Here is an 11664-nt window from a genome sequence, read left to right on the forward strand (position 1 = left end):
CACCTGATAGTGAGCAAGTTCCTAGAGAGCAGTAGAAGGTGAAATCCATTAATGATCTCTGTCCTTAAGAATGGAAAGGAAATATCATTTGTAATTTCTTCCCTAAATTCAGAGGGGGTGGGGAGCATCACAAGAAGAAAAGGACAAACTACTGAGACTTCCTACTTTCTTTAGCTGTCATTTTGAATTGCCTGTAAGTGCTCCAGTGTTTGCTTCAGTGTGAGTGCACACAGGCATAACAAATGCCACCGAAAATCAAGAAATTCTGGTGAGGATTTAGAAATGTAAGTATCAGAACAGACAGTGTCCAATCACCCAGTTGGTGGGGTTTGTTCACGGACAGTACATTTTATAATTATTTGTTGTGTAAACATTAGTTCCTTCACTTATGAGCAGTATTAATGTGAAATATCAGAAGCTATCATATATTAATATTATTTTATTACTTCATTTGCCACTGGACTGCTTTTTCTTATGCAAGCAGGATCTTAAGAGTAACGCAGGCTGTACAGCAAATGATGTTTTGTGAGCAGAAGCAAAGAGTAACTTAACTAAAGCAGTGATACAACAGCAGTGTGATATCCATCAGTATCTTAAAAGAAATTATAGCAATGGCATAGAACAGTAGATTCACAGAATAAACTTCAGCCACGCCCATCCTGGCTGAAGTCTCATGCTAATTCTTGCTTCAAGTAAACAACTAAAAGCTGAGTTAGCCTCTTTTGGGTAAGAATTTAGCATGTTACAGGACACTCACTAGACATTTGATTTTGGAGTGTTAGGAATCACATTAACACGACATAGTATTTGTGCTGCAGAGAGATATGCTCATGTCATATATGTACCAGCTGAACTGATTCTCATGAACACATTTACCTAAGAACACCCTTCCTAATCTAATCTTGAAGTTTTATGACTTCATTTATAAGAAATTTCTTGCTTCTGTAACCGTCATTGTTTACTATAAAGCTGATGTACACTGGAAAAAAAAATATGTTTACAGACTACAGAAGCTCTGGTTTGAGTCACAGACCTGAAATGGTTTCCAATACTCAAATATCCACAAAGATCAGAACTCTTGAGTAAGTTATGCTGAAGGACATCTGTATTTGTTTTTCAAGGAAATGCCATCTATCCCAGACTAAAAAGGGAGTCTATTCCTCGGAGATCACGGCCGATCCCATGAGAGCCCAGCTCTGCTCAGCTCCAGTGGGATTCACCCTCTCGGTCCCTCGGCATGTCTTTGGTCTCACCTAGCTAGAGCTAGCTACTTCCAGAAAAATCACTTTTGTCTAACTATGTATCCAGCTGGTAACTGGATACACAGTTAACTTGTTATTAAAACTTGTTTTTCTCTACGGATGTTTTCTGGTGAGTACAAGGTTTTCCCGAACACACAGCCGGCTGAGTGTAAAGGGACAGTGGCTTCTCCAGCTCTCGACTCGAGCAGGCACTTGCAGCACGGTGCTCCCCCCTTTCCCTACAAGCACTCCCGAGGTCTGAGTCACATCGAGTTAAAATCAGCCGGGAGATCCCTTCGCCGTGCCTAGTGCCAGGCCGGCGGTGGGTGCGGCAAAGGCCCGCCCGGCGGCCGTGAGACCGGGCACCGGGGCTGGCGCGGGGGTCACCCGCGGAGCCGGGACAGCTGAGCGCCGGAGGGCTGCGGAGGAGCAGCCCTGCGCCCGCCTCTCCCCGGGTATCGGATACCCCCTCCCCGGGTATCGGATACCCCCTCCCCGGGTATCGGATACCCCGCGCGGCACTGCGAGCTGCCGCCTGCCCTCGGCGGCCGGGCGGGCGGCAGGCGCGGCGGCCGGGGGGGCTGGTCGGGGGCACGGCGGGGCGGGGCGGCCCGGCCCTCCGCGGGCCCGGCAGCGGCGGCTCTCACCTCCCTTGCAGGGCGTGCGGTGCTGGCTGTGCTGCGCCCGGTAGCCCTCGATCACCTCCCACTCGCCGTTGTCGCGCTTGATGGGGAAGGAAACGCTGAGGACATGGTTGCAGGGCTTGATGATGCGGAGGATGCCGCGGACGCGGTGGCGCCGCTCCTCCATGCCCTCGCGGGTGCGCAGCCCCTCCACCAGCTTGTCCTCCACGATGCTGGCGCCGCGATCGAAGAACCCCTCCACCATCTTGAAGAAGTTGGGGTCGTCCTCCTTCTTGGCCGCCTCGCAGTAGTGCCGCCGCGGACACCGGCCGCCGCCCCATGCCGCCGCCACCGCTGCCCCCCCGGCCGCCGCCGCCGCCGGCCCGCCCGGCTCCGCGCCCGCCAGCACCGAGCCGGCGGCCAGGCGGGACGCCAGCAGCTCCCCCAGGTAGCGGTACATGGCGGCGGCCGCCAGAAGCGAGGAGCGGAGCGGTGCTGCCGCTGTCACGGGAGGGGCGGGGGGCCGGGCGCCGCCGCCGCCGCCTTTAAACGCGGGCTGCAGGGGGGGCGGCGCGCCCGCGGCGCGCGGGGGGCGGGAGCTCTCCGCGCCCTCCGAGCGCGCCTGCGCCCCGCGCCCCGCGCCGCCCCCGGCGGGATTCGCGGAGGGGAGGGGGCGCGGCCGGGCCGCGAGTGCGCAGTGCGCGCCCGCCGCGCCGCCCCTTCCCTTCCCTTCCCTTCCCTTCGCTTTCCTTCCCGTGCCGTCGGGCCGGGCCCGCCGGGAGCGCGGCCGCCGCCCAGGCCCGGCCCCGCGCCGGCTGGCTGCGCTGCGGAGAGCCCGGCGCGAGCCGCCCTCACGTGCCGCCCTGCAGCCGCGCGAAAAACGAGCCGCGCCCGGCGGCGCGGGCGAGGGCGTGTCCCGCGCAGCGCTGCGGCTCCGGGCACGGCCGCCTGTGCGGAACCCGCCTTTCCTCCTGTGCTCGAGCGACTGCCCTGCCGCCAGGGGACAGCGGCTCCGAGTAAAGGTGTTAGCATGGCTGCTTTCATAGAACCGTTAGATCCCTGAGCTTGGAAAAGACCTTGAGGTTTACCTACTTTGTCTGCTCGACTCTTTTTCATTTTACTGGGTCTTGCTCCGTTCAAGTACATCTTTTTTAATGTAGCTTAGGCAACATCTCTTAAGAATATTTCTTTAAGCTGTGTAAGGTCTGTTTTCAGAGCATGAAAGAGAGAGTGTGCTGTACTATTGAACTAAATTTATTTTAGAAGACTTAAGTGGCTTGTTCATTTTATGTCGGTTTGGGCTGTTAATTGGAAAATACAGACGGTATTTTCTTCTTTTTAGGCTTGTGGGAGACCAATTCCCCTAAACCAGGAATAACCTGCTTATAATAAATTGCTTTATTGCTGTGGAATCTCTCTAACCACTATGGGCTGTGCTACAAGGCTTGTGGGAAAGTAGTTTAACTTTTGTGTGTATTTGTCAACAGGGAGATTAGTCACAGATTCTTTAATTTACATAAACTCTTCAGGCAATGGGTGCTATTTTTTTATCTTGATTTAGTATTGCTCTCTGTCCTAAATATCTGAAGTAGTTCTCTTAAGGACCACTAATGAGGCTGGTTTTTATCTGTAATGAAGATGGTTTGTAATTGTAGTCTAGAGAACAAAGATCCTTGATAGTGATAGAGGGGAAGAAAAGCAAGAAAGGAGCTTGTTCTTAGGCCAGTTTGTTCTTTGGATGTTCACACAGGACTTCAGACACAAACTTACTGATTTGGTTTTTTGTCCATAGTCTTGGTGGTTTATGGAAGACTTCTATTTTGGTGTTCATTTTCAGTTCACAGAACTGCAGTGTTCTCAGTGGTTGTATCAGCTTTGAGCTAGTACTTGATTTCAGTCATCTGCATGTTCTTAGCTAGAGCTCAATTTCTGTACAAGTTCTTAAATTTTGTAAATGCATAGGAAAGAAGGTGATGAGAGGTATTGTGGCGATTAGTCCTTATCAGGTAGTTATTTCCACCTTGTTCTGTAGGTTGGAATATCATTGCACAAACACAGAGGTTAAATGAAGAATGTGATTAGCCAGTTTGCTCAAGCATGTAGAATTAGAAGTTAAGGTTAATGTGCTTAGCTCCTATCCTGCTTTCAGCTGTGTTCTCTCTGATTTGTGAGCACGCTCAATTACCAGCTGCTTGCAGTATCAGCCTGCTTGTAGCACATGTTTTTGGATATATTTGAGACTGAGCATGGGATGTGACAATGAGAAGCACATGGATCTCTCCAGAGGCTCGGTCACACAGTTGTTTTTGAAGCAATGGCTCTACCATACCTACCCTCCTTTCTAAACAAGATTGGAATTTGGCAAAATATTTTTGTGTTGAATGCTGAGAATAATGAAATCAGCATGTTAAATTTATTAGTCTTTAAACACTGTAAGAGATAAGTAGGGAGTTTTATTTGGCATGTTTTTTTGACTGAAATAATGTTTACAGTTTACAGGCAGTTTACCAAACTCAGCAGGTCTGTACCAAATTTCTATTTGATTCATGTCCTTTCTGGAGGCAGGAGTTATGACACTATCTGTGTCCCTCATTCCAGAATTCTTACATACTAAGCAGTAAGCAGTTGAATCAAAATCAGTTTGCCAGAGGAAACTAAAAATGGCATGCTTCAGAATGAGTTCTAGCAGGCATGAAAGTGGTAATTGCAATAATAAAAAGAGGAACTGTATCTTTACTCTCATATACCATGTTGGGTGTCATCAGAAGCTTCACATTTGACTAGCATCAGTAAAATCAAAATTGCTGGGGTGGATTAAAAAATTACTTTTTGTTTTCACAGTCAGAATTTTCACTGACTTCATTCATTTCATACAAAGTTTTGGTCTTGGACTACATCTGAAGAGAGAGATAAGTAGAGGAAACTCAATACCTGTGTGGTAGAAACTGTTTGTATTATTCATGGACTTTGCAGCAAGGTAATTTTCAACTGTATGTACATGACAGGTATCAGTTTCTATTTAAAATCTGTGAAGTATAACTCAGGGAGACAACTTGATTTAATTTCTTCTAAGCTGGTATTAAAATACCTTATACATAAATTTTAACGGATTATTTTTATTATAGACAAGAATAATAATGAACACTATTGTGCCTTCCTAAAGCAATCTACTGGTTTAAGGTGTATATTAGCAATTTCATAGCAGGTGTAGTAATAGTCTGTGTTGAATCTTAAAATTTTATTGAGAAAGGGATCTAAGACAAGAATCAAATACTTCCTGCTTTAATGCATTTATTAGTTGAAGTACTAGGTATTTGAGCTAAAAAATTCCCAGGGTGTACTGGGGCTGAATTCCCTCAGAAACTGAAATAGCTATTCCTGGTTCACATCCCAGTCTTCTTACCAGCTGACCACAGCAGAGGAGAAGGAGCAGAGAAGCTGCAAATCAGAGATCCACCCAGGGCTCTGGATAACTCTGCCCTTGTCTGCCTGAGCCCTCCAAATCCAGGGTAACCCTGGAGCTGCCTCCAGTGCAGAGTTTGAGCCTCCATTAGCCAACACACTGAGAAGGAAAGTTGATCTGTACAAAGGACCAATTAATTTCTGTGGTAAACTGCTTTCTGGGAAGACAAATTGCTTCTGAAATAGACTGCAGATGGAATTACAGAAAATTTCATTTTAAGTTGTGAAGCATACCACTTTAAGCACTTGATAGTTCTTACTCTTTGCTTAAAGAATTGATTGAGATAAATTGCAAGTAAAAATTGAAGCAAGTTTTTGCCTTCGAATTGCCTGTATGTGCATTTATGTTTCCCTTCCTCATTACACCAGAAATTGAAAAAAAAAAAAAAAAGCCTATTTTTCTTGGGCTTAAATGTTATGCTGCACTGCTTTATGTAGACCTTGGTAGTGTAACTAAATAGGTAAGAGCTGGGGTTATTTTCTTACCCCAAAATGCTGCAGAAACTGCCTGCCAGATCTCTGGACAGTTGCATAATAGTTGCTGGGTGAATGGGAGGATATGAATCTGACAGGAATGTTAAGTGTGGTACTATTCACACACCTTCTGGCTAAAATCCTGTGTGATTGTGTTAAATGGAGATGATGCAGATGAGCAGCAGATGTGTAGGACTTGACAGAAATCTTTCTGCATGGGACCTGCCTGCATACTGGGGGAAAATGCACTAAAATAGTAGCAAATAGAAGTCTAATTATTTTCCAGATCTTTAAGTTGAGATGTTCTCAAGTTTGTGGGTTTTATTTTCCACCTTACCAATGCTTTAAAGTAAAAACTTCGTGTTTAACTGGTTTTGGCATAGGATGTAAAAATAGAGATGGCAATTTCTTTGTCTGCAGGAGAATGTACCAGCATTCAGTCTTCAGAGTACAGTATTTGTTCTTTCAAAGATGTATTTTTAAATGAAGCAAATATGCTGCAGATTAAAAGGTCTAAGGAATAATTAATGTAATCTGATCTTAATTTTAATTCCAAATTTCTGAATTAATTGTTGCAGTCTAAGTGCCATATTTCTTGATTATATTCTTCCCTTTTTATGCCTAGCCAGTACATGATGTAACAGGAATGAATCAGGATGTGTGCAGGAGCAATTCTCTGGCTTTGCTGTTGCTGGAGGGCTGTCCCTGTAAGATGCTGCCACAGGCAGCACATGAATTAGGTGAATCCCAGAAGATTCCATTAATTTGGGTCTGTCTATATGAGCACAAGTGAATGCTTGACTAGAAATCATCATTTCAGTCATCTGTTTACAACCAATCAGGGACCAAAGCTTACTAAAAGCCTTTTTACTTGATAGAATAAGATACCAGTATGGAGGTCTATTAGTTTGAGCCTTTCCTCTCTAAATAGCTTCAGCTTCAGTGGAGCCATAACAGATCTGGAGAGCAGACTTTTAGGTTTTCTTCATTTACTCCTTTTGCCTTGATAAAAAAGAACCTGAATTTGGTGGTTTCCCAGGCAGGATGCAGAAGTTAATTTGCTATGCTGCAAATTTGAGATGTACTTTCTGCAATGTTACAAAATTGGAGAAGAGGTATTCATAATATTTCCATTTGAGATATAGACTTTAAACCTTTCAATAATTTGTCTTATTAATGAGATGCTTAGGTACCTGTGGTCTGATTATTTGATTATTTACATTAAATTTAAGTTTTTTCTGACTGCTAAGTTCAAGTAATGAGCTGTGATTGTTTTCTTGATTTGTAAATAGTAATGTTTTTACTTGTCTATAGCACTGTAAAAGTAGGGAGTGAAACTCAAAATTGTGCAAGTAAATTAAGAAGTTCTGGGTTTAGCCTAGTAGGGACTACGCTAGAGAGTCTTGTTTTTTTACTAGAGGCATTGCTACAAAAATAATCTGTAGCTGAGCAAAATTATGTTTATATTTATTATTTAATCAAACATAAGATTTTGTTCTTCTTTACATTTCCAGAAATTCTCTTAATAGGTCTGTTAGCACATTATTTAGGATGTGAGTTTGACAGGGATTCCTCATTTGTAGAGGAATTGGGAAAATTCTCAGCAAGTGGTTCAGAGCAGTTTTCTGAACTCTTTACTTGTTAATAAATCTGCTGCAGAAATTGAAATACTGAATACTTAATGATGAAAACCACTTCATGAGTAAATGTTTTTAATTGCCATGAAAAGTGATTGTGCTTATGTTTGTTAGCTTTAAAGACCTTCTGTTTCCATCTGTTTATATAGTGGCTGTGCAGGATGACTGATGTTGCCAGCTGGTTACTTCAGCTCTGTGACAGAGCAGATGTAAAAAGTTCTTTGTGTATAGAGGAGCTGATGCCCTCATCTCTTGGTCAGGCAGTCTATAGATACACAGAAATTCTGAGTACATGTTTCAGTACTGTTACTATCAGTATATTGATAATATGAGTGTTAGTAGATAATCTAACCGATGAACATTAGTTACATGCTTTTTAGTGACTTTTATCCCTGTAACACCACTTCTGGTTTTCAGATGGGTAGGACAGAAAGTAGCTCTCTCTGAAGTCTGCAGGTCTTGCTGAGGTCAGTAACAAATTAATCTGATTTTAGTGACCTTTCCGTCAACATGGCTGTTCATGATAGAGGCTTTTGTCAGTGTGAAGTCAGTGTGAATGCTTCTCCTTTCTCAATTCCTTTGTCAGTGCAAATCTGTGTAAGCAGCTGGTTTGTGTCATTGTGCCATAATCTGTAGCTTTTGATTGGTATTTCCTCATTTCTAGTTTAAAAGACAAAAGAGGGCATGATACAGTTATGGAATCCTCAAATATTTGTGATTCTTATCTTGCTGTTAAGTGTGTTTGAAATTAGCTGATGAAAAGCTAGTAATTGGAAAGCTGATAGGTATACAGGCATAAATCTTCCACAGATGCACTATGAGCATTTCAGCTTTGTTCTCTTGAATAAGGTTAGGGGGAAAATAAAGTACTTTAGTCAGTTTATTTCCTAGAAATCATGTTTTTAAGAAAATTCCTGTCTACTTCAGTTAACATAGCAAATAACAGACAGTAGAAAGTGGTTTGCCAGGAGTAAAATAAGAATTGTTTGAAAGTAACATTTACAATTGAAATGGATATTTTTTGTAACTCTTTGTGTCCTTGGCTGTCTGGCTGAAAATTATACCCAAAATCTTTCCAGCCTGGAATCACAGCATCAGAGGCTACAAGCCAGTTTTTTCTTGCTTTAATACTCAATTGGCAGTCAGAAGTTGTTGACATAAACATAGTATGTATTGTTTAAATAACAAACATTAAAAGCTCTTATGAACTAGAGAATACTAGTCTCCTGTAGTGCTTTTGTTTGCATTTCTATTAGCAAAATCAACTTTAGTCTCTTTCACTTTGGAAGAGAGGTTATGGAAATCAAGATTGTTAAAATATGTTTGAAATCTTAAATCTTCTGTGAAATATGTTGGCAGGTGAAGCCCAGATACAAAGCATTAAGAATTGCCATTCAAGTTTGTTGGTATAATTGAATTTGGTATTATCAGAAAATACCAGGAGTACATTGGCTGGTATTGTTCAACACATCATGGATTTCTTGGCAGGGGTGAGGAATAGCAGGTTATGTTAGATGTAAAAGTGTATATGTGATAGCTTTTCTTGGTCATCTTTCGCAGACCTCAGGATTGTTCATGGTGCCCCCTGCATGCAGAGATCCAGCACAAAATCACTGTTGTATAGCTCATCCCAGAGGAATCTCAAAATGAGAAAATAGATCAGAAAAGGAAATATTTCTGTTTTAATTAAATTGTCTCTTCTTGAGCACATTTGAACAATTTTTGAAAACACTGTATCGAGTTTTTCTTGATTATTATTTAGTGTCTGATTTTGTCAGTGTTGGCAAGATAATGTCTAACTTACCTGTTCTACTTCATCTCTTCTGTTTTTTTCCTTTGGAAGGCAGTAGGTTGAAAGTAAGCTTATTTTGAACTACTGGAAAGGTATTGTCTCTGCATATCAGTAGTAAGAGATTTTCTGGTTTCAGAAGGGCTGGTATATTGTGGTCTTCTGATTAAATGAGTTAAAATCACTATGGAAGTCGTAAAAGTTTATCCTGGTTTCTTTTGTCTTATCGGTTTTCACATAAGCCTGCTGTTTTTCTTTAGTAAAGGAACACTAAATGGCAATCTAAATAATGTATGCTTTTAGATTGTTCAGTTATCATTAGAGGTCAGCTTTCTTGATAGAGGATGCTAATATGTCCACCTCAGGTTTTAAGGTTACATTATCATTGTGGCATTTACATTAATGTAACATTGGGCTGCCTAAGCAGAAATTGAGCTTCTTCCTCATGTCACCAGAAACCTCAAAATAATAGATGAATAGGTGAAGGATGGAGTTAGAAGCCACTGTCCTTCACTGTTCTGTTCTCCCTAAATACTTTACCCCTCACCTACACTGAACTCATGCTTGTAGTGCAAGTCCAATAATGTTGCTCAGTTTTAGGTGCAATTTATTCTTAGATGGCTAATTCAGTGAAGGTTATGCAAGTTAAAGTTAATGGGCCTGTTAACTTAAATAAAAAAAAGTCTGTTCTGCAGTGAAACACTCACCTTTTTTCTCCCAGAGTGGGTCCTGAAGTCACAACAGAATATAGGGCACTGCCTCAGGACTTAAAGTAATTCTTAACATTTTGAAAACTAAGGTGTGATTGTGTGGGTGAGTTCTGTACAATACAAGGTTAAAGAGAACTTCCTTCAAATAATGTATGAGGTTCAGGAACTAAACAAAAAAAGTTACATAAGATGCCCTGTGCTAATCCTGACTTTGAGTCATTTGATTATTTTGTGCTTGTAAACCAGCATCTGAGACCTCAAGTAAGGAATAAAAGCAGAGGAGGACAATAAATCTCATATTGCAGGAAGAGAGAATTGTAGATATAGAAATGATATAACCAGGAATGATGACTGTTAAAATCCAAGAGGTAGGGTGAAAAGCTGAGGTGAAAAGGGTAGTTTTGTATCTTATCAAAAAGGTGAAGGATTATGCACTGGGGAATGACAGTGCAATGTTTAAGGTATGAGTATGTAAGATTCACTCAGTGAGTTCTACATGTGGTTGAATGTGTTGTGCAAGCAAAAGTACATTAGTTAAACCTTTCATTGCCTCAGTTCCCATTAAAAAAAAAACAAACACACAGATGATAATCTATTCCCAACATCTTAAAAATATGGGGAGGACAAATACCTTAAGTATTGCTTGGAACTGAGCAGATTGTACAAACTTGTAATGTCCTCATATCTGAATGAATATAGACCAGAAGTTATGGAGTATGGGCAGTATGTATTCTTAAGGAGAAACTCCTGGAATTTACTTTTCTAATAAACTCATACAGTTTCTGTCCTATCAGACTTGAATTTCTTCAAGAAATATAGGAAAGTCTTAGTTACTTTCCAAAGTGGTAAGTCAAATACTTATTTTCTTGAAACTATCATTTTCAGAGCATATTCAATTTACTCATTTCTAGGAACAGAAATAGTGAGGTCTAATGGAACTACAGTTCATTAATTTTATGTTGAAGATGATGAAAAATATAAATGATGTAAGCTTTTGCAGCTTCTGTTGAACTAAAGGAATTCAGAGAAAGTAGGAATAGAGGAATGAGCAGATATTCTCTTGGAATAACAAGTTCTATCCATGGCTTCATCCATAAGCTACTTGAATGGGTTAGTATGGATAAAAGGAATGTTTGTCAAATACATTACATTTATGTTTTGCCAGAAGATTTAATTTCAATTGTTTTCCTACTGTATGATTAATATATCTGAAAAGAAGTCAGTCTTTCAGCAAGTCTTCATCCAGTGAATTGCATGGTGGCAGGTGAAGAGTAGGTAATATAATTTGACCTGTGGCTGCATTTGGTTAGAAAAATTTCTGAAATGCTAAGCAAGGTGGAATTACTCAATAAGTAAAGAAAATAAATACTGGGATTGGTGTGAGTTCTTTGGGAATATGCCAGTGTAGATATGATTGTGCTTTTTTTGCTGAGAGTATCAGATCAACTTGTTGATACTGATTGTTTAAAGCAATGTAGTTTCTTGAACTTAGACTTGTTTTTGTTTTCTGTTTTTCCACTCTAGATCTTAAAAGAGCATAAAATTGAGATAAGATGGAGGAAGGTGACTTTATTAGCTCTGTAACTGCATGGATTGGTAATTCTGAAGGACCTGTTGGGAGCTGAGATTTTGCAGTTGGGCTGTTCCCTGGCCTTCCCGTGTCCAGCAAAGGAGCCCCAGGAGGCAGAGCTCTGACTTCTCAGGTGTGAGATTTTCATTCCTACAGTA

The 11664-nt window shown here is 41.6% G+C and overlaps 2 protein-coding genes across 5 annotated transcripts in view; one reads left to right on the forward strand and one right to left on the reverse strand.

Annotated features, from left to right (window-relative positions):
* GLUD1 (glutamate dehydrogenase 1) overlaps positions 1-2339 on the reverse strand; it is a 28858-nt gene extending 26519 nt beyond the window's left edge. The window contains exon 1 of the mRNA XM_021536180.2: positions 1889-2339. Coding sequence (XP_021391855.1) covers positions 1889-2324 — 436 coding nt within the window. The 5' untranslated portion in view covers positions 2325-2339. The remainder of the gene's footprint in view (positions 1-1888) is intronic.
* Positions 2340-2728: 389 nt separating this feature from the next.
* Positions 2729-11664, forward strand: part of SHLD2 (shieldin complex subunit 2) — a 28806-nt gene continuing 19870 nt past the window's right edge. For 2 of the 4 annotated variants that reach the window (XM_077784549.1, XM_077784551.1), the window contains exons 1-2: positions 2729-2886; positions 11461-11639. The gene's annotated coding sequence lies outside the window, so the exon portion shown is untranslated. Of the gene's footprint in view, positions 2889-11460; positions 11640-11664 lie in introns of all 4 variants that reach the window. The other 2 variants (XM_077784552.1, XM_021536167.3) reach the window with 2 other exon arrangements.

Source organism: Lonchura striata, chromosome 7, assembly GCF_046129695.1.
Source record: "Lonchura striata isolate bLonStr1 chromosome 7, bLonStr1.mat, whole genome shotgun sequence".
NCBI classification, from domain to species: domain Eukaryota; kingdom Metazoa; phylum Chordata; class Aves; order Passeriformes; family Estrildidae; genus Lonchura; species Lonchura striata.